General features: G+C 36.9%; 1 protein-coding gene, 1 long non-coding RNA gene and 1 pseudogene across 3 annotated transcripts; all 3 read right to left on the minus strand.

Moving 5' to 3' along the window:
- Nucleotides 1-536: 536 nt before the first annotated feature.
- LOC112785553 (uncharacterized) lies at nt 537-5,152 on the minus strand (annotated as a pseudogene).
- A 2,497-nt stretch (nt 5,153-7,649) lies between these two features.
- LOC140182869 (uncharacterized) lies at nt 7,650-14,135 on the minus strand. Of its 2 annotated transcripts, none has more exons than XM_072230505.1 (5): nt 13,799-14,135; nt 13,600-13,726; nt 13,459-13,520; nt 13,233-13,346; nt 7,650-7,773 (listed from the first exon to the last, which is right to left on the minus strand). In XM_072230505.1, exons 1-4 carry the CDS (start codon nt 13,946-13,948, stop codon nt 13,281-13,283), a joined length of 405 nt encoding a protein of 134 aa, XP_072086606.1. In that variant the 5' UTR covers nt 13,949-14,135; the 3' UTR covers nt 7,650-7,773; nt 13,233-13,280. The 2 variants fall into 2 exon arrangements, with proteins under 2 accessions (XP_072086606.1, XP_072086605.1); XM_072230504.1 differs by lacking the exon at nt 7,650-7,773 and adding an exon at nt 10,730-10,882.
- Nucleotides 14,136-18,221: 4,086 nt separating this feature from the next.
- Nucleotides 18,222-21,280, minus strand: LOC112783820 (uncharacterized). The gene is made up of 4 exons (XR_003193611.3): nt 21,143-21,280; nt 21,002-21,063; nt 20,776-20,889; nt 18,222-18,425 (listed from the first exon to the last, which is right to left on the minus strand). It is a non-coding gene; the product is annotated as an uncharacterized lncRNA (long non-coding RNA).
- Nucleotides 21,281-22,798: the final 1,518 nt, after the last annotated feature.

The raw sequence follows: 22,798 nt of genomic DNA on the forward strand, positions 1-22,798 counted from the left end.
AAAAAGTATTACACAAAGAACAAATAGTATATTCTCATATTCTGACATCAACAAAAGTAATTAATTTTTAAATTATTTAAAAAATTATTTAAATATATAAATTTAATTGAATAACTATGTAAAATTTTTTACATTATCAGTGTATCAAAATTAAACTCTTATAATATTTATTGTTAATAAGTAATAACAATGACTAATTCTTTTGAAAAAAAAGATCTCTCAACTCTAAAGAGAATAAATCTTTGATCACAATTCACAAGTAACCCTCCATTATATTCACAGAGATAACTTATATAAATATATGCTCTCAGCCTCTCAGGCTTATTGGTGCTACTTTGGCAGATGATTCATTTGAAAAAATTAATTAAAACAAAAAAGAAAACCCCCCAAAAAAAGTAATAACCGTGCTTTCTCCGTACAAAAATGTTCATATTATAAATTAAAAAAAAAAAAAATCCCCCCCTAAGTGGGGAACATAAAAATGAACTTTAAAAAAAGACAAACAAAACAAAAACAAATCAACATACACAGGACAATGCTCCAAAATACCCCATCAATATCTAAATTTAAAACATACAAAAGAATCAAATTTGAAACATAATTAAGCACCAAATTGTTTTTAAGTACTTAAAAATGAATCTAACTTTGCAAATTGCATGATACTTATCTCATTTTGTATTGTAATGAAGCAAGAATCAAGAAGAAACCAACTCCAATTCAAGCTCATTTCACTCCAATCTGAAAAGCAATATGTTTAGTGCTGTACTAGGAAGATCGTTCATTAAACTGTTATCTGAAAACCATTTGCTTATAATGCCTTGAGACGATTTGTTTGGAACTCCGGCCGACCACTTGTCTACTAATCTAAACCCGAATTGTGATGCAGCCGAAAGCAAGGACGGTTCATCTACGCGACGAAATATATGGCATAGAATCAGAGCAAGCACATTACCATGCTTGTTGCTTGCGCCAGAAGTAATTAGTTCTCTGGCGCTCGCAAACAAAGGCAATATAGCTTCAGGAATGTATGTAACATCTGTGCCAATGATGACATCAAACCCTATTTTATTCCCTTCTTTTATGGCTTCTATGTGATCATTGTTTCCCCATTCCAGTTTCTTTGTAATTAGTTTGGTTAGCAATGGAGGCTCAAGATTCGATGAGACATTTTTGGCGAGGAGATCGAGGGCAAGAGCATTCCCATCGGTAGCAGCAACTAGGTCGGCATGTTTAGCAGCAATCATAGAACAGATTCCCCCACAGCCACTTCCCAACTCCAAGACCCTTTTCCCTGCAACGATATCAGGGTTTTTCGGCGAGGACAGAAGCCATCAATCGAGCCGATTCCCACAGCATTAAGCCCGTCGATTTGCAGGTATGCTGGTACTGTTTTAAAAGTACTCTAATCTTGAAATTCCAACCTCTAAGTTTGATCTCAATAATCTAAAAGGAAAATTCAAGGAGGTAAATTAGCATTCAAAATTGCCATCAGACATTCAAAATTTATGGAAACGTCTTTTAGAAGCAGCCTCGGATAGTATACATCAAATTATTTATTAAAAAAATCATGACTTCAAATATGATAATTTTATGGTAGAACTAAAAACTAAAAAGAATCAATCAAAGGCGAAAATTTGTTACCTCAGTCGCTGGAAGGTAAGGCTCCAAACATGTCAAATGCCACACCTTCAGACAAGTCAATTGCAGAGTCATTTAAACTACCATTCGAACTATTTTGCTTCGCTTCAGAACTACCAGAACGATTTCCCTCAGCTTCGTTACTAGAAGAAGAGTTCAAATCCTCTGTAAACCGGAATACAGCTTGGACCCAACGCCTGAAACCACCAAACACGATAGGAGAACTATAAAGGGTTATTACAGTCAAGAGAAGAGCGAAAGAAAAGCAAATCGCTTTTTCACTTTTAGGAAGTGGATAAAAAGTGGGAAGAAATGAATATCATAACTGAAGTAAGATTATAACTCTTATATACAATACTAAGGTAACGTTGCATGATTGTCCTGAGAGAGAAAACTGAAATCTTGGGGACAATAAAAACCTTCACTAAAATACTCCTTCAAATAGATATTAATCTTGTAGTGCTTGTCAACAACAAAACCATTTTCTCTGAATAAATTCGTCAAGAACTCGTTCGAAAAGTAGTAAGCACGCTGGATAGAAAATAAAGCATTACATTAGGAAATAAGAAATTTGGATGATCAAAGTTGTAAGATAACATTGCCAGAACTGAAACCTTACAGTGCCATCACCTCTGACATAAAAGTTGTCACTAAACTTTTGATCCTTCCCTGAAAATCTTTCCTATAGAACAGAAAATATGTATCACATGAATCATCATAGCTCAAACAAAAAGAAATAGTCAATCAAAATTTGGAATTAAACAATTCCCCGAACAACACACTATAGTTCGTAACTTTTCCTTTTCTCTTATACTATACTGTAAACCATCCGAACCGTATCAACCAAACCTCTATCCATCCTACTCTAGCCACCTTGGCATAGTTATCAAACCTAAAAGTAGCAATGTTTTATTTTTATTCACTTTGATATGAACCAGAAAAAGAAGTAAATTTCGATTCATACAATTATTAAACAGAAATCAATATCAGAAGGAAAATTATCTGGACAAAAAATTGAGCACTAGTCTATTCTTTAGGATATTATATGGTAACAAAAATCAACCTGGGCAAGATCTTCCGTGGCATAATCTCGGAACAGCACATATCCATTTGGCTGCAAATGGAGAAAGGTATGAATTTCAACACATTTGAAATGAACTGTGAACAAGTTTTCTAGCAAGTTTTATGAAAATGTATATCCAATTATTGAATACTAAAGTTTCTTACCTTGATAATTTTTCTAACATTTTGCAATACTAGAGGCATCTTTTCCGGGGACACTGCTGATAACATAAATATCTGTTTACCAAGTCAGATACTTAAACAAGTGATCTACATATAGTTCTCAATAACAAGAGCACAAAACTTGTGAAATGAAGCCAAAAAATTGACAGATAGTATCTAAGAAATGCAAATGTGATCCCATAATCATTCTACAATACACAATGTAAGTACCATGGTAACAATATCAACCGAAGATGGAAGAATTTCTTTGCACAAATCATCAACTGTCAAATCAGAGACAAAAGCTCTAACACAGGACTCCTTGAAGTCTTCATGCGTCTACAATTACAAACAAAAATATAATTACATAAATAAATGTAACAACTTTGCTTCCGTTGGATTTGGAATACTGTAAAATAAGCAATATTTCTCCTTTTATTTTATTTTATTTTTTTATAAATGAGAGAAGCTTAGGTGATACAAATTTGTTCTTGATCAACATATATCAAATGCAGTTAATGCACTCTTTTTCCATAATAGAAATATGAATTCCGAAGTCTTACAGGTAATTGGATTGAGTTAGCGGATCACTGAGCAATAGACATTGAGGTTACGAAAGGGGAACTACATACTGCTAACCTGGAGGTGTTCATGTCAAACACGGTTTAGACCAATGCTCCAATACTAGGTATGGATGTGGATTTACATTTTCGGGCATAATGAATCATATCAGAAGAGGTGGCAATTAGGTCCACCGTCCATTACTCTATCATCCATCAAAACCATCTATATCTGAATTTAGTTTAACACTATTTACCCAGTGAATTCAGTTTAATACTATTTAATATTGTTGGATGTTTTAACAATTTTGTAACAAATCAAAATGATATAATGGTTTTTTTTATTGATCTTCTATGGTCCAATCCAACATTCATGATCCATCTATTTGCCACTCTAAATTACCGATTACCATACATTTTTTTATACCAACAGATCAGGAACGAATCAAGAAGCAGACAGCAAAATTGTTACAATGGAGAGGAAGTTTACAAAACGAAGATGTCTGACCTTAACTAACTCAATAGCCCGTGGCGAGAAATCACATGCATAAACAAAAGCATCTGGATAAGATGCTATCACTGGAAATATAGTATTTTCGGCTCCACAACCAACCTGTTTGGTAAATAGCTTTGACTATTAAGCAACTTACTAATACAAAGAACTACTAAACAGGATTTTGACAAAAAATGAATTCCATTCATAAACACCAAGAAAAAAGAAAATGAAAGTAATATACCTCCAAAATCACTTTTTTTCCTTCTCCCTAAAAATGATTTTCATGCAAAAAATTGCTTAAATTGTCAGTGCTGCAAGCATCAAAGTTAAAAAGAAAATAAACCAAATCAAAATTGAAGATATTATTTCCTCACTCACCGAAAAGTAATCTCCCTATTCCTTATCCAAGTAGTGCCTATCCTTAAAAAACTGTAAAAAAAATTGAATCATCACTACAGCAAAACTACTTATAGCAAATGCCTTGAACATGAAACACAGATAATGGGTGGAAAACTTGGAAGAGTGATCATCCAGTTACAGCAATAGTCAATAGACACCACAGACAAGAGGAAACCAAATACAAAATGAAGTAATAAGACATTTGCATTAACAGAGTATAGAATAGACTAGTCTAGTCTTTAGGTATTACTGCGAATCCAATTCAGTATATCATTTTCACCAGTAAACTACAAAAATCTCATCTTTTTATTTTATTTTATTTTATTATTAGAAATGTCAACTTATCTTCATTCACTTTGCAAATCCAAATTCCCAAAACAATGAAACCAATGGCAAAAGATACTTATAATTAATACTAATTAAAAAAGAATATTTCACCAAGTATCAATTAAATAAAACATAATAAGCAAACAACCCTTTACCTTGTCCTTGTGGCACTTGTAGAAGACATCCCAATACCTCTTGGCTTCTCTTTCATACTTCTTTGCAAAGTAGAACCCAATAAACAAAATCCCTAAAAAAAAGCTTTTTTGTGCAGAAAGTTTGCAAGCAAGAGCATTATAAGAAAGAGTACCTCTCCAAAAAGGCGTGACCCCATTGTTTGAATTTGGGTAAATTTGCAATCTTTGTGTTTGTTGCGGTTTTTGTTGCTCCATAGAATCTTGAGTAGGTGATGATGATGATTAAATAATAGTTAACATATTGTAATTAAAAATATATTATTGGATTTAGTTAGTGAATATTGTGGCTCTCTTTTTTCGATATGATTTCCAAGCGTGAGTAATCCTGCGTCGGACTAAATCCCTATTTTGGTCCCTGAGATTCACGCGATTACTCATTTTGGTCCCTGAAATTTAAAATTATCTATGTTGGTCATCCAGATTCAAGTCCGGGCACCAATATAGTCCCTCAATTCTTTCCGACGATGACTAAGCAAACGAAGTGTTGAGATTGCACACTCCCTGCCACGCTGGATGATAAGTAAACGACATCGTTTATCTTTGGCATCCAAACAAGTTAGAAATGAAGAATAGTAGAGGTAGAGAAGAAGACGAATACTTTATTTTGGGTTTCCATCATTTCTTCTCCCTTCATATACAAAACGACGACATTTCTGACTTGTTTGGGTGCCAAGGATAAATGACGTCGTTTACCCATCATCCAATGTGGCAGGAAGGGTGTCATCTGAGCACTCTGTTTGCTTAGTCATCACCGTAAAAGTCAAGGGACCACATTGGTGCCTAAACTTGAATCTGAAGGACCAGTATAGGTAATTTTAAATTTCAGGGACCAAAATAGGTAATCGCATGAATCTCAGGGACCAAAATGGAGATTTAGTCGATTTACAGGGCTATGACGGCGTAAAGTTGGAGTTTGGTGGGGGATGAAATTGGACCGTCCGATTTACTGCTGTGGAAAAGGAAAACAAATTGGACGGTCCGATTTGTGTTGTTGGCTGGGTGTGCATATGTAATCGGATGGACCGATTTGATGCTGGCTTAATTTATTTGAATCCAATGGACACAAATCGGTCCCAGGGATTTGTGGATCAAAATTTTTTTTAATCCAGTGGCACCGTGATCGGACCCATCGATTTGTTGCCGGAAGAAAATTGGATGCAATGTAATCGGAGGCAGCGATTTTTGATGCGTGGAAAATTGTGAGCGTTGAGCACCCGGTCGGACCGTCCGATTTGGTGAGTCATGCGTACATAAACCAAGGTTGTACCCAGAACCCCCCATTTCTTCTTCTTCTTTAGTCCGTGAGTCTCTGCATTTAGGTGATGTTCTTCCTCTTCTCTCATCCTTCTTTATTTCTGTAGATTAGATTTTATCGAGACTGAAAGTGTTTAAAGTAGTATAGTATTATGGATGATAGAGTTGTATTAAAAATTTATTGTTATGGACAGATTTTATTAGAAACATATGAAGGAGTTCAATTTATATGTGAAAATCTATTAGATGCTGTTATTCCATTTACGTTGTCACTGGATGAATTGAAAGGTGTGATTTGTGAGAAGATACACTCAGAAAGATGTAGAAGAATATCGTGTATTTTGTACAGGTATCCTTTACCTGTGTTTGGTGGGTTCGTTTATTTTCAGACCAAATACGTGACAGATGAAGAGAGTATGCAGGAAATATTTTCAATGTATATGGAGAATCGCCACCGAATATCGTGCATCAAGTTGTATATTGAGTTCGAGCAATCTCAAGCGGACCGACATATTGAATTGAAAGATTATGATAGTGACAGCGAGGAGGATTTTGAAAGTAACTATGAGATCATTGGTCCAGGCGAAGACGAAGATGGAGCTGATGGCACCATGAACGCAGATGTGGCGGAGGTTGCTAATGCATTAGCAAACTCAGTGCCGTTTCAAGAGCATTCTTTCATGCTGTCGTTGGACTTGGAAGCGATGAATGCACCGGAATTTTCGCAGTATATGAATGCAGGTATGTCGTTTATGACCATACCATTTGATTACTTTATTAATTAATAGTTCTTTATTGTGAGTTATATTTACTAGTTCTTATGTAGATAGAATAGTGAATGTAAAGACTATTATAATGATATATTTTGCGATGTGATTGTGGCAGAGCTTCCTGTTGTGGCCGACGGTGAATTTACGGTGGGGATGGAATTCAGTTCAAGGGAGGAAGTAATCAAGGCAATGAAAGACTATACCATCCGTAGAGGTATAGACTATTGGGTTTATGAGTCGGAACTGACGACATTCTATGCTAAATGTACACAATATGGCAAAGGTTGTGATTGGCTGATCAAGGTTACGAAAATGCAGAAGAAGTACTGTTGGGAGATAAGGAGGTACAATGGTACTCACACTTGTACCAGGTCGACAATTTCTCAAGATCATTCGAAACTGGATTCTAAGACAGTTGCAGAAGCAATTAAGCCGTTGGTAGAGGTTGACCCATCTTTGAAGGTGAAATCAGTCATTGCAGAAGTTCAGTCGAAGTTTAACTACACCATCAGCTATCGGAAAGCTTGGTTAGCAAAGTAGAAGGCGGTTGAGTCAATTTTCGGAGGTTGGGAGGCATCGTATGAAGCTTTGCCCATATGGTTTGAGGCCATGTGTCACAAGGAGCCGTCAGCAGTGGTTCACTTTGAAACAATGCCTGCGTACCAGGGGGATGACTTGGTTCCTGATATCCGTGTACTACATAGAGTCTTTTGGAGTTATTATCCTTGTATTAGGGCCTTCAGACATTGCAAGCCAGTAGTACAGGTGGACGGAACTCATTTGTATGGTAAATACAAGGGTTGTTTGTTGGTTGCAGTCTCACAAGATGGTAATAACAACATCGTGCCTGTTGCATTTGCCATAATGGAGGGGGAGACTTCAAGTGATCGCATATCAACATCCGTAAAACCCTACAAGATTACATTTCCTTTATAAGTACCAGTGTAACATAACTATCTTAACAATAATATAATTTTTCTTACAAGACCATTATTATAACTAACTAGCTGAAGTTGCCTATCTAACATACATACATTGTAAACATACATAATAAATATGCCTAATTATTTGTCTAAATTATACTAAATTATGTTAAACTCAATTATTAATAACTATAATAATAATAATAATAACAATAACAATAATAATAATAATTACCATTATCTACCGACAATGATAATATTAATAATAATATTATTAATAATATTAATAATAATAATAATTAATTACAATTCTCCACGGATAATAACACTAATAATACTAATAACTCTCTACCGATAATAATAATAATAATAATAATAATAATAATAATAATAATAATAATAATAATAATAATAATAATAATAATAATAATAATAATAAAAAATTTTAAATTTATTTACAGATCTCATTTATTCATTGATTCACTTCATTCAGAACATATTAATCAATAATAATCATGAATCTAAACCCAAATCAAATAAAAAATCTAACATTACATACATATTATTAACTGTTCGTACAGGTTTTAAAAGGATAAACACTAACTAATTAACTCTACTTTAATATTTATGTCTAACACCTAACATCTAATAGTAACCATATCTCTCTCTCACACACATATATATATGATTAATTTCTACTTAGTGTCATAATAATATATATTGCTATTAAAAATAATAAAATTTTATCACTATTATTATTTATTTATTAAATCAAAATATTAAAAAATATAAACTTACATAACTAAACTAGGATGTCTAAGATAATTAACAATATGAAGCTCTGGTTGATTTACGTCTTTGATCTTTCTTCGTTTTGGCATTGTTTTCAATTTTTCTGTGTGTTTTCGGTGGTCCAACAATGGTGGTGGGGTTGGAGAACAGAGAGAGAAAGAGATGATGGGGTTGGAGAACAAAGAGAGAGAGAAATGAGAGTGAAAGTGAAAGGAAAAGTGGGACTCGCTTAATTGGAACCTCATCAACGCGGGACTGCTGTGCATGCTCGCCACGTGGTTCCTGATAGCTTGAAATCAGACCCACCGATTACTTACCGTCCGATTACTTAAATCGGACCGTCCGATTTCCTGCCACAATTCGGTCTATCCGATTTCAGTTCAGCAGCCATCACAGCTCGGTGATACACCCAGAACCCCCATAACCCTGTTATACACGATCGCAACCTCCATATCAAAATTAAAAAACTCGAATATTGTTAGCGTAGATTTATATATTAGAAAATATACTTTTAATGTATTTAATAATTATTAGAATAAGTATAGGGAGCCAATATACTTGCTGTACAATCTATTTTTAATATATAAAAGTAGGTATATAGGTTTACCCACATTACTTCTAAGTTATTTCTCTTCTTCTACTAATGCCATGTCAGCACCAACGCTTACTTGGCAAAATTTTAGAATCCACCACTCAAATCTTGTCAAATCAACTTTTATTTTCACATAAAAAAAAACACAAAAAACAACTAAAAAACACAATAAAAACCAACAAATTAACTTTTTCCAAATCAATCCTTATTTCTAAAACAACAAAAACACAAATTAACATTTACCCCAACAAAAAGCTCTCAAAATCAAAGAGCTTATTACCTTTCTCAAACCCTCACCCTCTTAGCACCTCTCCGCACCAAGATCCTATTTCCTCCATCCTCTTCTGGTCCCATCTTATTTCCTCCATCCTCTTCCGGTCCCATGAGCCATTATTGTACATCGTGATGTCCATCTCCGGCGGAGCCGCATTGCATAAATTGTAGAAATCGGGGCAAACTCTATTCCTCCTCTTGCGATTTTCCTGGCAGAGCTCGATTCTGGGTCTCAGACCAACGTCACCATTCGGCGCCGCCAACGTAGGAAATTTGTCTTAGGTATCTTCCTAAAGATTTTTAACTTTGTCGTTTACTCTTTTCATTGTTCAATATCATTTTCAATAGCCCTATTTATTTGTTATAAATAATAACATTTTAATTGTGAACTCATTGCAAGTAGCACAAGTTTATGTATTCCTCTTTTGTAAACGGTTCTGTCCAACACTCACAACCAAAATTAATGTGCATTTAAAATTATTGCTCCCTATATACTATCGATTGCAATATTTCATCATCAAATTATAAATTATTATTTTACATGTGGAGTACTTCTTCCACAATTTATATTTACGTGTTCCTCTTTTTCAAATTGTTATTCCACATGTGCAGTAACCATGTCTTATTCTCTTTGTTGTAGAAGGATTTGCAGTGGTAATGACAGACCGGAAGAGTTAATACCCAAAATTGCTAGATGAAAATCAACTAATCACTATTTAGTAAAATGTTTTAAAAAAATTAAAACAAAAAACTCTTATCTATTATTAATTTATTATTCAATTGAAACATCAAGTACTAATTAAATGCAATAAACATACATTAAAAGTGTCATAATAATAATAATTATAAAAAATTTCAGTTACAAATATTCAAATTCTACAACTTATACATATTAAGACTCTTACTACTCTTCATTTCTTAATCTCTTATACTAATTGCCAAAAATTTCTTAAATTTAATATAACATTTTTATATGTTTTTCATTCTCATTCATTTATTTTTTTCATTATTTACAAACAAAAAAACTGCAAGAAAAGACAAAGTGTAGCCATTAATGTAACACCCTAACTACCAAAGCTCACGCTTCCGGCTGCGTTACTCTGATAGCTCGGACATTACGACGACACTTATATTATTTAATACTAAATTATGAGCCTGTTTGAAACTTTAAACCGCATTACTACTCCCAAGAATACTTTCGTTCGATAACATACATCCATAGATACCATACAACTTACAAAACTCATAAAGAGTACATCCATATATATATATATATATATATATATACATATATAATATTACAAGCATTAACCAATACAATTCCTATCCCTCTTACAGAATATCTCAAGATAAAGGCGAGGGTACAAATAATAACCTAAAGCAATACAGAACATCTCAACAACAAATAAATAAGCTCTTCATAACTTCTGCGCCCATATCCTGAAAGGGGAAAAATGTAGGGGGGTGAGAACATCATCCTCGAAAGGGTTCTCAGTAGAGGGTTTTTGGGAATTACTGTAATAGGATACGTGAAGATAATCGCACCAGTGATTAATAACCGTCTTATGCCTCTTTTCAAAAACAACGGTTTACAATAAAAGTAAAGTCGAAAATCTTTTCTGAAAGAGGAACCGTTCAATTTTCAAAACATCAAAAGCCTTTCAAAAAGGTTTATCTAAACTGAACCAAAATAGCCTTTCATATTTTATTCCAAACCAAAAAACACAGCCGAAATCAACCATCAGTTCATCTCATTCCAACCACGGCCCTAAGCCCAAACAATCCAACAACAACCAATCACCACAGTCCAACAGAGTCCCAGTAGCAAACACAAATAGGAAGATGCAAGCACAAACAAACAGTTATTGCAAGTAGAACAGTTAGCAATTAATCACATACGCAAACCAAGTATAATATGCACACCCAAACAATGTCACATAAATGCATATGATGCATGCCTGTCCCTAGTGGCTGATGATATCATCTGTCGGTTATATAGCCAACCCGACACGTCCTGGTAGCTAACCATGGACAGAAACACCCATCGCGGAGCAAGTAGGTTTGAGCTACAACCCCATTGCTACTACCCGCTCAACCCAGAGCCAGTGGAATAACCACTACTGCGGCTACTACCCAGGCGGGTGTTTAACAGCTCAACCTGGAGCGAGTGGAATCACCACTACTACCGCTACTACCCAGGCGTCACAGTCTCTGACCTGGAGCAAGTGGGACGAACCACAACCCTTGCTACTACCCAGGTATCTCAAGCATATATTCATTCAGTCTCAGTCATGGATCAACATCCATCTCAGCCATCCGGCTTAAATTCATAATTCATAGTCAGCCATACGGCCCATAGCTCATTCGGCAATCAGCCATAAATCAATATTATACACAGCCATTCCGGCTCGCGGTTCAATCCAAAACCAGCCAATATTCATAAAACCGGCATTTAAGCCATAAATAACTTTTTCTCAAATCGTTTCACTTTGAAATCAAGTTTCAACTCTTTTCAGCCTTGGCTTTAGAAATCTCGTTTCTCAAATCATCTCAGGCTCATAAGCCAAATTTACTCAAAGTGAGTTCCCATTTTAAAACAAAGCCGCTCTCGGCATTCCCTTTCCAAAACTTCCAAAAATATGGAAAGTTAAAGATTCATTTTGAAACATTCAAAATCATCCATCCAACAATGGGATTTTATAACAAAAGCTTCTCGGCGGAGTCCCAAGTATTTAGGGAAGGTCAACCTATATCAATTCCTTAAAATTCATTGAAACTCTTAAAATCATGGATTCTCGGTTCAAGTAAATAAAACTGAATTTATTATGAAACCGACCATACAAAATCACAAGTTCCAACCCGGTCCAAAAATCAACTCGTTTGAAAAGGAACCGGTTCATTTGAATCAAACCACTTTCAGGTTTCTTTTTGGAACCCATTTTTCTAACTCTTCCAAAATGCCTCAAACTTAATTACTCAATCAAAAGTCTAGATTCCTTTGAAATCACTAAAAGCTCCTTTTTATATTGAAATCAATATTAGAGTATCATTATTTCCTTCAGTGATTCAAACGGTAAAAAATAGTTCCTTTCTAAATAAGCCGAACTCAACGCATAAAGTTCATTAAATAAATTGAGCTTGAAAATATAAATATTCTCTTAATAAATCAAATAATACAACTTCTCAAATTCAATCCTTTTTAAATAACTTTTTAAACAAGACTAGGATTTTGTAGAAATTTCGGCAGCACCTCCCCTAAAACTTGGACTTTTGCCACCCGGTTCGGGTCCCAACTAAACCGTTTCTCATTCCTTTTCAACAGCTCAAAACCAGAAATAAATTCAAAGCAAGCTAAATCCAACAGTCGCCTCAGTGGCATATTTCAAGAAAACCATTTCAAGATCAACTCAATATCAACCAATTTAACTCATTTCCAAAGCTTTAAAGAAACGGCTCAATAACAAATCATTTGTCCAAAACCAAGTCAATTAAAGTAAACCAGGCTGAATTCAAAAGTGCGTTCGACTTTTCACATTATCAAAATAATTAACTCAATTCAAATCAATCCTCAACGGATCAAACTCTGATTTCAAATCTTTAAAGAATCAACCTCAAAACATTATATTTCACAAGCCGCACAACAATTCAGCCAAACAAGCATCCTTAACCATTCGAGACAAACAAATAACACACAAGGCAGATACAATCACCAAATACCAATTGTCTCATATCAGTATCCATATGTAATAATTCCAATACATAAAACATAGTTTTTGGAAAGCGCCCCTACCTCAAAACGCAAATCCATAACCCAAACGCGTCACAGGAATCTCCTCTCTTAAACCGGGATCACCAACAACCGCAACCTCGGCTCCAAGCTACTCCCGCGGTAACCATAGCAACACTAATCGCAGCATATAACAATCAGGAATGACCCCACGTTACCAAAACTCATATTCATTAACCAAACACAACCGAATACTAACGCGAGGCTTTTCGAAACATAAATTACTTACTGAGCTAGCGAAACGAAGCAGCCGCGAACTCCGAGCACGACACGCAAGCATCGATATAAACCCTGTGACAAATAACGCTACAATGCCTCAGCCGAAATTATCAGAACAACGACAAAAGGCTCCTCGAACCAAAACGCTTACCAAGACCGAGGGAGAAAGGCTGAACCGAAACAGCGACGATCTCCGAACCGGATCGGCGGCAGCCCGGCAGCAGCTCCGCCAATAATTCTCGAGTGACGGCGGCGGCCCGAATTTCTGATAATAGTAGCTGTACAACAACACAGTATCAACAATCTTCCCGGGATTTCAAAAGAACAGAAATCTCAATTAAAACCCTTACCAGCAAAATTCTCCGGCGACGCAGCAGGGGCATTTTCCGGCGGCAGAAGCTAACTGGCGTAACCCCATGAGCAACGGCAGGGCTCCCAAATGCAGCTGGGCACGGTGGCAGGGACAGCTCCGCGACGGTCCGGCGGGCTCTCTTTCTCATTGCGACAACACCGGCGACGTTGGCGGCGTGCAGGCCGGCGCTGGGCGGCGCGACTCTTTCCCCCCTTGTGGTCCTTTCCCTCGTCTCCGATCTGTTCTGCGGCGGCACAGAGGCGGTGGCGCGGCTGGAACTGGGTGCGGCTCCACCAACCTCGTGTCTTCTCCCTCAGAGTCGTCCGTGGCTCGCCCCCAAACGGCGACAGGCAGATCGACGAGGAGGCCCGGCGGCGTGACACTGATGGAATGAGCTCGACGGCGAGGACACGGTGCGGCGGCACGACGCGGTGAGGGCGACGCGACTGCACGCCGTGAGATGCGGCCCCCTTCCCTTCCGATTTCGATCTCGCTCTTCTTGGATCCCTTCGCTTGCTTTTCTTCGTTTCTTCTCAAGAGCAGTGGGTGTGTGTGTGTTCATCACAAGGCTGCGCAGCAAAGAGGATGAAGGAGAGGCTGTTGGCTGCGCAGCATGAAGAGAATGGTGGCGGCTGCTGCTGTATAGTTAGGGAGCCGGGCGGCGGCGGTAGTGAGGCCAACCACCATCGCCCCTCCTCTCTTCTCCACTCCTTCTCCGTTTTTGCTACTGTCTCTGTGTATTGGTTTGAGGAAAAAGGGGGAGCATTTGTGTTGCTGCCGCTGGGTTGGGGGAGAAGGTAACCGGGTCACCGGTTAGGGTTTCAGGGTTAGGGTTTCATTTTCAAAAATTAGGGTTAGGGGCATTTCGGTAATCTCAAATAAAATTGGGAATAATGTAGTAATTGAAACCCAAATTAAATTCAACACTATTTGTACATAGAAAATACTATTTGCTCATCAATTTCACAAATTATTTTCAATAAAATGCGCAAATCAAAATAATTAGAAATAATATAATTAAACCCCCTTTATTTTTTCAAAGTAGCAGTACTAATATTTAAAATATTACTTATCTAGTCCAAATCATATAAAATCCTTATTATTTCGTAACTACCAGCCTTATACCTTAAATATAGAAAATAATCCAATAATTGTAAAATTGGGTAATAATCATAACTTATCTCAAGCTCAATAAATCAAAACTTGCCTTAATTATCCTTAATAAAATAATTTCTGAAATTAAGGCTGTAAATAACTATATAATTTGAGACTTGATCATAAAAAGACTTTTCAAAGGTTCTGGGTCTTACATTCTACCCACCTTAAAAAAAATTTTCGCCCTCGAAAATTGATACAAAATGAAAGAAATTCCATAATAGTTCACCCTTGAACACATTGAAAGAAGAAGCAAAAATATCTCAAAATATAATCATATATATGATTTTCAAATACTCTGATTATCATAAGCATAAGGATGCAAGGGTAGGAGTGTAATTGCAAAGCAAACGTTACAAGGTAGGTTCAATGCAAAAGATAACATGGGTCAATCATGTGATAGTATGGCAAAGTATCAAAGGCTATAAAACAGGATGGAGTTAAAATGACGTACTTAACATCCGCACGCTAATCTCATATCAACCTCAAAGCTTCAACCTTCCAACCCCATTAAGCACTTTACAATCCTCATATCCGATCATAAGCCAGACAACTGCTAGCCCGTTCGCAAGGAACGAAACACCCAAAATTCATAACGTTGCACACCTACCGCTTCAACTTCCGTATACACATATCACGTCTTAAAGAACTAACGCATCGCGTTACTACGTCTACAAGTCGCACGTGATATCAAAACAATCCTCGAGTCTACTCAGAAGGACACAAGATTTAGAACGGAGAGACAATTGTCAAGGGTAATACTCAGGTTTAAGGGAAGGTATCCAATTTCCAGATAACCAAAGACACTCAAGCAATGAAGTTTGCTAGAAATAAATCAATTGACAACTTCAAAGATAACCCTTGGATAAAAAAAATTCAACAAGATCAATAGGAAGAAAACCAGCGCATCAGTTTGAAACAAACTCAAGCCGAGTCGAAGAAGTATGAGGTTTACAGAAGAGAATATTTCAAACCCAAGACAAAGCTCACAGAACTCAAGAGCACGATTAAAAACACTTCTGAATACATTGGTCATAAAAGAATCGAAAACTTGCAAGAAAATTACCTCGCAGTCTAAAAGAAAAGTTAAGCAACAATTATCCTTCAAGAGAGTAACAAAAGCATAAACGTGGATTTACTTCAATACAAGTTCATGTTGAAGTAGATTTTGTAGAGTTCCAAAAACAAAATGCACACAACTTTGGCTAAGAGCTAAAATATTTCCTCAAATATTTTAGAAAGATATTTAGATGCACAACTTAACCAAAAGCAGTTCATAAAAACTCGGAAGTAATCAAATGCTTGTTCAAAAATCTCCAAAGTCCATATTCAAACAAGCGTGTATAAAATCTTAGCGAGGTCGAAGGAGAAAGTTAAGCTCTATTTAGGAAAGAAAATCCGAGGTAAAAGTTTGCTATAAATTGGTAAAGGAATTAAGTGTTGCATTACAAACAAACCGGTCTCCAATAAACAAGGAAACTTTTCAAAACCTCATTTAAAATAGCGCTTGCCAACTTTGAATTAACTTCGTCAAAATTGAACAATGGTTTCAATCTCAATCAAGCAACAGAAAACACATTCCGTTTAAAATTTCTTCAAAGAGAATTCAAAACTTCTTTAAAAAGTTCAGAACAAGACTCCAAAAGTGTTCTTGAAATCATCATCTCAGAAGAACATTCAAGAAGTTTAAGATGTACTAAAAAGGAGTCAAGCCATACTAGAAAAGATCTTAAACCAAAGTAGTCCAAACAAGATTCACTAGGCATGAGTCATCAAACAAGCTTTCAATTGATCCAAAAGAAAAAGTCATAGGAAAAGACAACTCAATCATTTGTGATTTCTCAATGATAAATCTTTGACTAAAAACTCTTGTAGAGATAATGAGAGAATAAACAATGCACTAACTTAAAACGAATTAAACTGACCCTCATAAGGATGACATTCACAAGAGAGGACAAACCAAGATCAATGGTAATGTTCACAAAATGTAAAAGATTACTCAAAAATAAAGTAAAGTATGACATTCATAGGGATGAAAGGTTAAATAGAGAATTTAGCCTGTTCATAGGAAGAAAGCTATGAGTCCAACACTTTCAAAAGAACAACCATGGCACAAACCATATAGCATGCTAAATCAAACTCAATACAAAATAAGTTAGGTAAAGCTTATCAAATGAAACTCAACCGGGATAAAAGTGAAAAATCTTTCCTTTCCAAAATTTTGAAAAATATCCAAATACATAATCAAATAAAGATGTGCATTGGAACCGTAGTAAAATTACTAGAAAGTCAATTTGTATTTAAAGTAAATGCCGTTCCGCAAACCAGTAAAAATACATGCGAGATATTAAAAATAGATAGTTGCTAAGCGGTATGAGAAATCTTCAAAATTTCATGTATAGATAAGTATATATCTATTCAACAGCAATCTTCATAAAATCTCAAAATTAGCTGTGCTCACTGTCAAATAAGAGAAAAACTGAATCAACAATTTCTCAAAGAATAGACTCAGAAACAGGAGTTAAAATGCACAGTGCATTAGGATCAGTTCAAAGTCATGCCAGAGAATACAGGGATCAGGAAGAACTCAAACAGAGGAAGATAGATACAACAAGGATTCCAAACAAGCATATGCAATTAAGATCAAACAATAATGCATATGAATAGAGAAATGAAGTTGAAGAATCAAACTACTTTTCAAGAGGGTTAGCAAACAAGAACTTCAAGTTAGGATATGAAGGAACAGGTCGACTCGAACAGGATTCAAGACACACAACTGAATAGCCTCGAGAAATAGTTTCTACCGTTCCCAAAACCCGCGATTCGCTTTACTCAAACCTCGTATATCATCTATGATAACCCATTAGTACTTTCATATACATAATTCACTAGTATTAAGCCGACCAAACTTAATATAAGGAATTATGCAATGCAACACTAATAGCGTTAATCAATAGACCATCATATGCATAAAGCTCTAATTCTCGTCATTCGACAAGACCTAATACATGACAAACACTCAGAGTATGCAATTGAAGAATAGTCAGTCCATTCCTCAGGCTCTACAAGAAGAACTGCTCTGATACCATAATGTAACACCCTAACTACCAAAGCTCACGCTTCCGGCTGCGTTACTCTGATAGCTCGGACATTACGACGACACTTATATTATTTAATACTAAAATATGAGCCTGTTTGAAACTTTAAACCGCATTACTACTCCCAAGAATACTTTCGTTCGATAACATACATCCATAGATACCATACAACTTACAAAACTCATAAAGAGTACATCCATATATATATATATACATATACATATATAATATTACAAGCATTAACCAATACAATTCCTATCCCTCTTACAGAATATCTCAAGATAAAGGCGAGGGTACAAATAATAACCTAAAGCAATACAGAACATCTCAACAACAAATAAATAAGCTCTTCATAACTTCTGCGCCCATATCCTGAAAGGGGAAAAATGTAGGGGGGTGAGAACATCATCCTCGAAAGGGTTCTCAGTAGAGGGTTTTTGGGAATTACTGTAATAGGATACGTGAAGATAATCGCACCAGTGATTAATAACCGTCTTATGCCTCTTTTCAAAAACAACGGTTTACAATAAAAGTAAAGTCGAAAATCTTTTCTGAAAGAGGAACCGTTCAATTTTCAAAACATCAAAAGCCTTTCAAAAAGGTTTATCTAAACTGAACCAAAATAGCCTTTCATATTTTATTCCAAACCAAAAAACACAGCCGAAATCAACCATCAGTTCATCTCATTCCAACCACGGCCCTAAGCCCAAACAATCCAACAACAACCAATCACCACAGTCCAACAGAGTCCCAGTAGCAAACACAAATAGGAAGATGCAAGCACAAACAAACAGTTATTGCAAGTAGAACAGTTAGCAATTAATCACATACGCAAACCAAGTATAATATGCACACCCAAACAATGTCACATAAATGCATATGATGCATGCCTGTCCCTAGTGGCTGATGATATCATCTGTCGGTTATATAGCCAACCCGACACGTCCTGGTAGCTAACCATGGACAGAAACACCCATCGCGGAGCAAGTAGGTTTGAGCTACAACCCCATTGCTACTACCCGCTCAACCCAGAGCCAGTGGAATAACCACTACTGCGGCTACTACCCAGGCGGGTGTTTAACAGCTCAACCTGGAGCGAGTGGAATCACCACTACTACCGCTACTACCCAGGCGTCACAGTCTCTGACCTGGAGCAAGTGGGACGAACCACAACCCTTGCTACTACCCAGGTATCTCAAGCATATATTCATTCAGTCTCAGTCATGGATCAACATCCATCTCAGCCATCCGGCTTAAATTCATAATTCATAGTCAGCCATACGGCCCATAGCTCATTCGGCAATCAGCCATAAATCAATATTATACACAGCCATTCCGGCTCGCGGTTCAATCCAAAACCAGCCAATATTCATAAAACCGGCATTTAAGCCATAAATAACTTTTTCTCAAATCGTTTCACTTTGAAATCAAGTTTCAACTCTTTTCAGCCTTGGCTTTAGAAATCTCGTTTCTCAAATCATCTCAGGCTCATAAGCCAAATTTACTCAAAGTGAGTTCCCATTTTAAAACAAAGCCGCTCTCGGCATTCCCTTTCCAAAACTTCCAAAAACATGGAAAGTTAAAGATTCATTTTGAAACATTCAAAATCATCCATCCAACAATGGGATTTTATAACAAAAGCTTCTCGGCGGAGTCCCAAGTATTTAGGGAAGGTCAACCTATATCAATTCCTTAAAATTCATTGAAACTCTTAAAATCATGGATTCTCGGTTCAAGTAAATAAAACTGAATTTATTATGAAACCGACCATACAAAATCACAAGTTCCAACCCGGTCCAAAAATCAACTCGTTTGAAAAGGAACCGGTTCATTTGAATCAAACCACTTTCAGGTTTCTTTTTGGAACCCATTTTTCTAACTCTTCCAAAATGCCTCAAACTTAATTACTCAATCAAAAGTCTAGATTCCTTTGAAATCACTAAAAGCTCCTTTTTATATTGAAATCAATATTAGAGTATCATTATTTCCTTCAGTGATTCAAACGGTAAAAAATAGTTCCTTTCTAAATAAGCCGAACTCAACGCATAAAGTTCATTAAATAAATTGAGCTTGAAAATATAAATATTCTCTTAATAAATCAAATAATACAACTTCTCAAATTCAATCCTTTTTAAATAACTTTTTAAACAAGACTAGGATTTTGTAGAAATTTCGGCAGCACCTCCCCTAAAACTTGGACTTTTGCCACCCGGTTCGGGTCCCAACTAAACCGTTTCTCATTCCTTTTCAACAGCTCAAAACCAGAAATAAATTCAAAGCAAGCTAAATCCAACAGTCGCCTCAGTGGCATATTTCAAGAAAACCATTTCAAGATCAACTCAATATCAACCAATTTAACTCATTTCCAAAGCTTTAAAGAAACGGCTCAATAACAAATCATTTGTCCAAAACCAAGTCAATTAAAGTAAACCAGGCTGAATTCAAAAGTGCGTTCGACTTTTCACATTATCAAAATAATTAACTCAATTCAAATCAATCCTCAACGGATCAAACTCTGATTTCAAATCTTTAAAGAATCAACCTCAAAACATTATATTTCACAAGCCGCACAACAATTCAGCCAAACAAGCATCCTTAACCATTCGAGACAAACAAATAACACACAAGGCAGATACAATCACCAAATACCAATTGTCTCATATCAGTATCCATATGTAATAATTCCAATACATAAAACATAGTTTTTGGAAAGCGCCCCTACCTCAAAACGCAAATCCATAACCCAAACGCGTCACAGGAATCTCCTCTCTTAAACCGGGATCACCAACAACCGCAACCTCGGCTCCAAGCTACTCCCGCGGTAACCATAGCAACACTAATCGCAGCATATAACAATCAGGAATGACCCCACGTTACCAAAACTCATATTCATTAACCAAACACAACCGAATACTAACGCGAGGCTTTTCGAAACATAAATTACTTACTGAGCTAGCGAAACGAAGCAGCCGCGAACTCCGAGCACGACACGCAAGCATCGATATAAACCCTGTGACAAATAACGCTACAATGCCTCAGCCGAAATTATCAGAACAACGACAAAAGGCTCCTCGAACCAAAACGCTTACCAAGACCGAGGGAGAAAGGCTGAACCGAAACAGCGACGATCTCCGAACCGGATCGGCGGCAGCCCGGCAGCAGCTCCGCCAATAATTCTCGAGTGACGGCGGCGGCCCGAATTTCTGATAATAGTAGCTGTACAACAACACAGTATCAACAATCTTCCCGGGATTTCAAAAGAACAGAAATCTCAATTAAAACCCTTACCGGCAAAATTCTCCGGCGACGCAGCAGGGGCATTTTCCGGCGGCAGAAGCTAACTGGTGTAACCCCATGAGCAACGGCAGGGCTCCCAAATGCAGCTGGGCACGGCGGCAGGGACAGCTTCGCGACGGTCCGGCGGGCTCTCTTTCTCATTGCGACAACACCGGCGACGTTGGCGGCGTGCAGGCCGGCGCTGGGCGGCGCGACTCTTTTCCCCCTTGCGGTCCTTTCCCTCGTCTCCGATCTGTTCTGCGGCGGCACAGAGGCGGCGGCGCGGCTGGAACTGGGTGCGGCTCCACCAACCTCGTGTCTTCTCCCTCAGAGTCGTCCGTGGCTCGCCCCCAAACGGCGACAGGCAGATCGACGAGGAGGCCCGGCGGCGTGACACTGATGGAATGAGCTCGACGGCGAGGACACGGTGCGGCGGCACGACGCGGTGAGGGCGACGCGACTGCACGCCGTGAGATGCGGCCCCCTTCCCTTCCGATTTCGATCTCCCTCTTCTTGGATCCCTTCGCTTGCTTTTCTTCGTTTCTTCTCAAGAGCAGTGGGTGTGTGTGTGTTCATCACAAGGCTGCGCAGCAAAGAGGATGAAGGAGAGGCTGTTGGCTGCGCAGCATGAAGAGAATGGTGGCGGCTGCTGCTGTATAGTTAGGGAGCCGGGCGGCGGCGGTAGTGAGGCCAGCCACCATCGCCCCTCCTCTCTTCCCCACTCCTTCTCCGTTTTTGCTACTGTCTCTGTGTATTGGTTTGAGGAAAAAGGGGGAGCATTTGTGTTGTTGCCGCTGGGTTGGGGGAGAAGGTAACCGGGTCACGGGTTAGGGTTTCAGGGTTAGGGTTTCATTTTCAAAAATTAGGGTTAGGGGCATTTCGGTAATCTCAAATAAAATTGGGAATAATGTAGTAATTGAAACCCAAATTAAATTCAACACTATTTGTACATAGAAAATACTATTTGCTCATCAATTTCACAAATTATTTTCAATAAAATGCCCAAATCAAAATAATTAGAAATAATATAATTAAACCCCCTTTATTTTTTCAAAGTAGCAGTACTAATATTTAAAATATTACTTATCTAGTCCAAATCATATAAAATCCTTATTATTTCGTAACTACTAGCCTTATACCTTAAATATAGAAAATAATCCAATAATTGTAAAATTGGGTAATAATCATAACTTATCTCAAGCTCAATAAATCAAAACTTGCCTTAATTATCCTTAATAAAATAATTTCTGAAATTAAGGCTGTAAATAACTATATAATTTGAGACTTGATCATAAAAAGACTTTTCAAAGGTTCTGGGTCTTACAATTAATGCAAATTGAAAAATGAAAAAAAAAAAAAAGAAAATGCAATTTTGTATAACTCTAATATAAATAACTTATGTCTTTTTAAAAATAAATAAATTCAAAATCTATTTATAGTATGTTCTCTAAAATATTTTTAATATAACA

The sequence above is a fragment of the Arachis hypogaea genome, chromosome 20, assembly GCF_003086295.3.
Source record: "Arachis hypogaea cultivar Tifrunner chromosome 20, arahy.Tifrunner.gnm2.J5K5, whole genome shotgun sequence".
Taxonomy (NCBI): domain Eukaryota; kingdom Viridiplantae; phylum Streptophyta; class Magnoliopsida; order Fabales; family Fabaceae; genus Arachis; species Arachis hypogaea.

What these genes read in the sequence shown, in the direction of transcription:
- LOC140182869 (XM_072230505.1), bottom strand. Translation starts at nt 13,948, where the DNA reads ATGAGAAAGAGAGCCCGCCGGACCGTCGCGGAGCTGTCCCTGCCACCG. An exon ending in GTCGCCGGAGAATTTTGCTG is followed by an intron (nt 13,727 to 13,798) that starts GTAAGGGTTTTA and finishes GTTGTTGTACAG; the next exon opens with CTACTATTATCAGAAATTCG. An exon ending in GCCTTTCTCCCTCGGTCTTG is followed by an intron (nt 13,521 to 13,599) that starts GTAAGCGTTTTG and finishes TATTTGTCACAG; the next exon opens with GGTTTATATCGATGCTTGCG.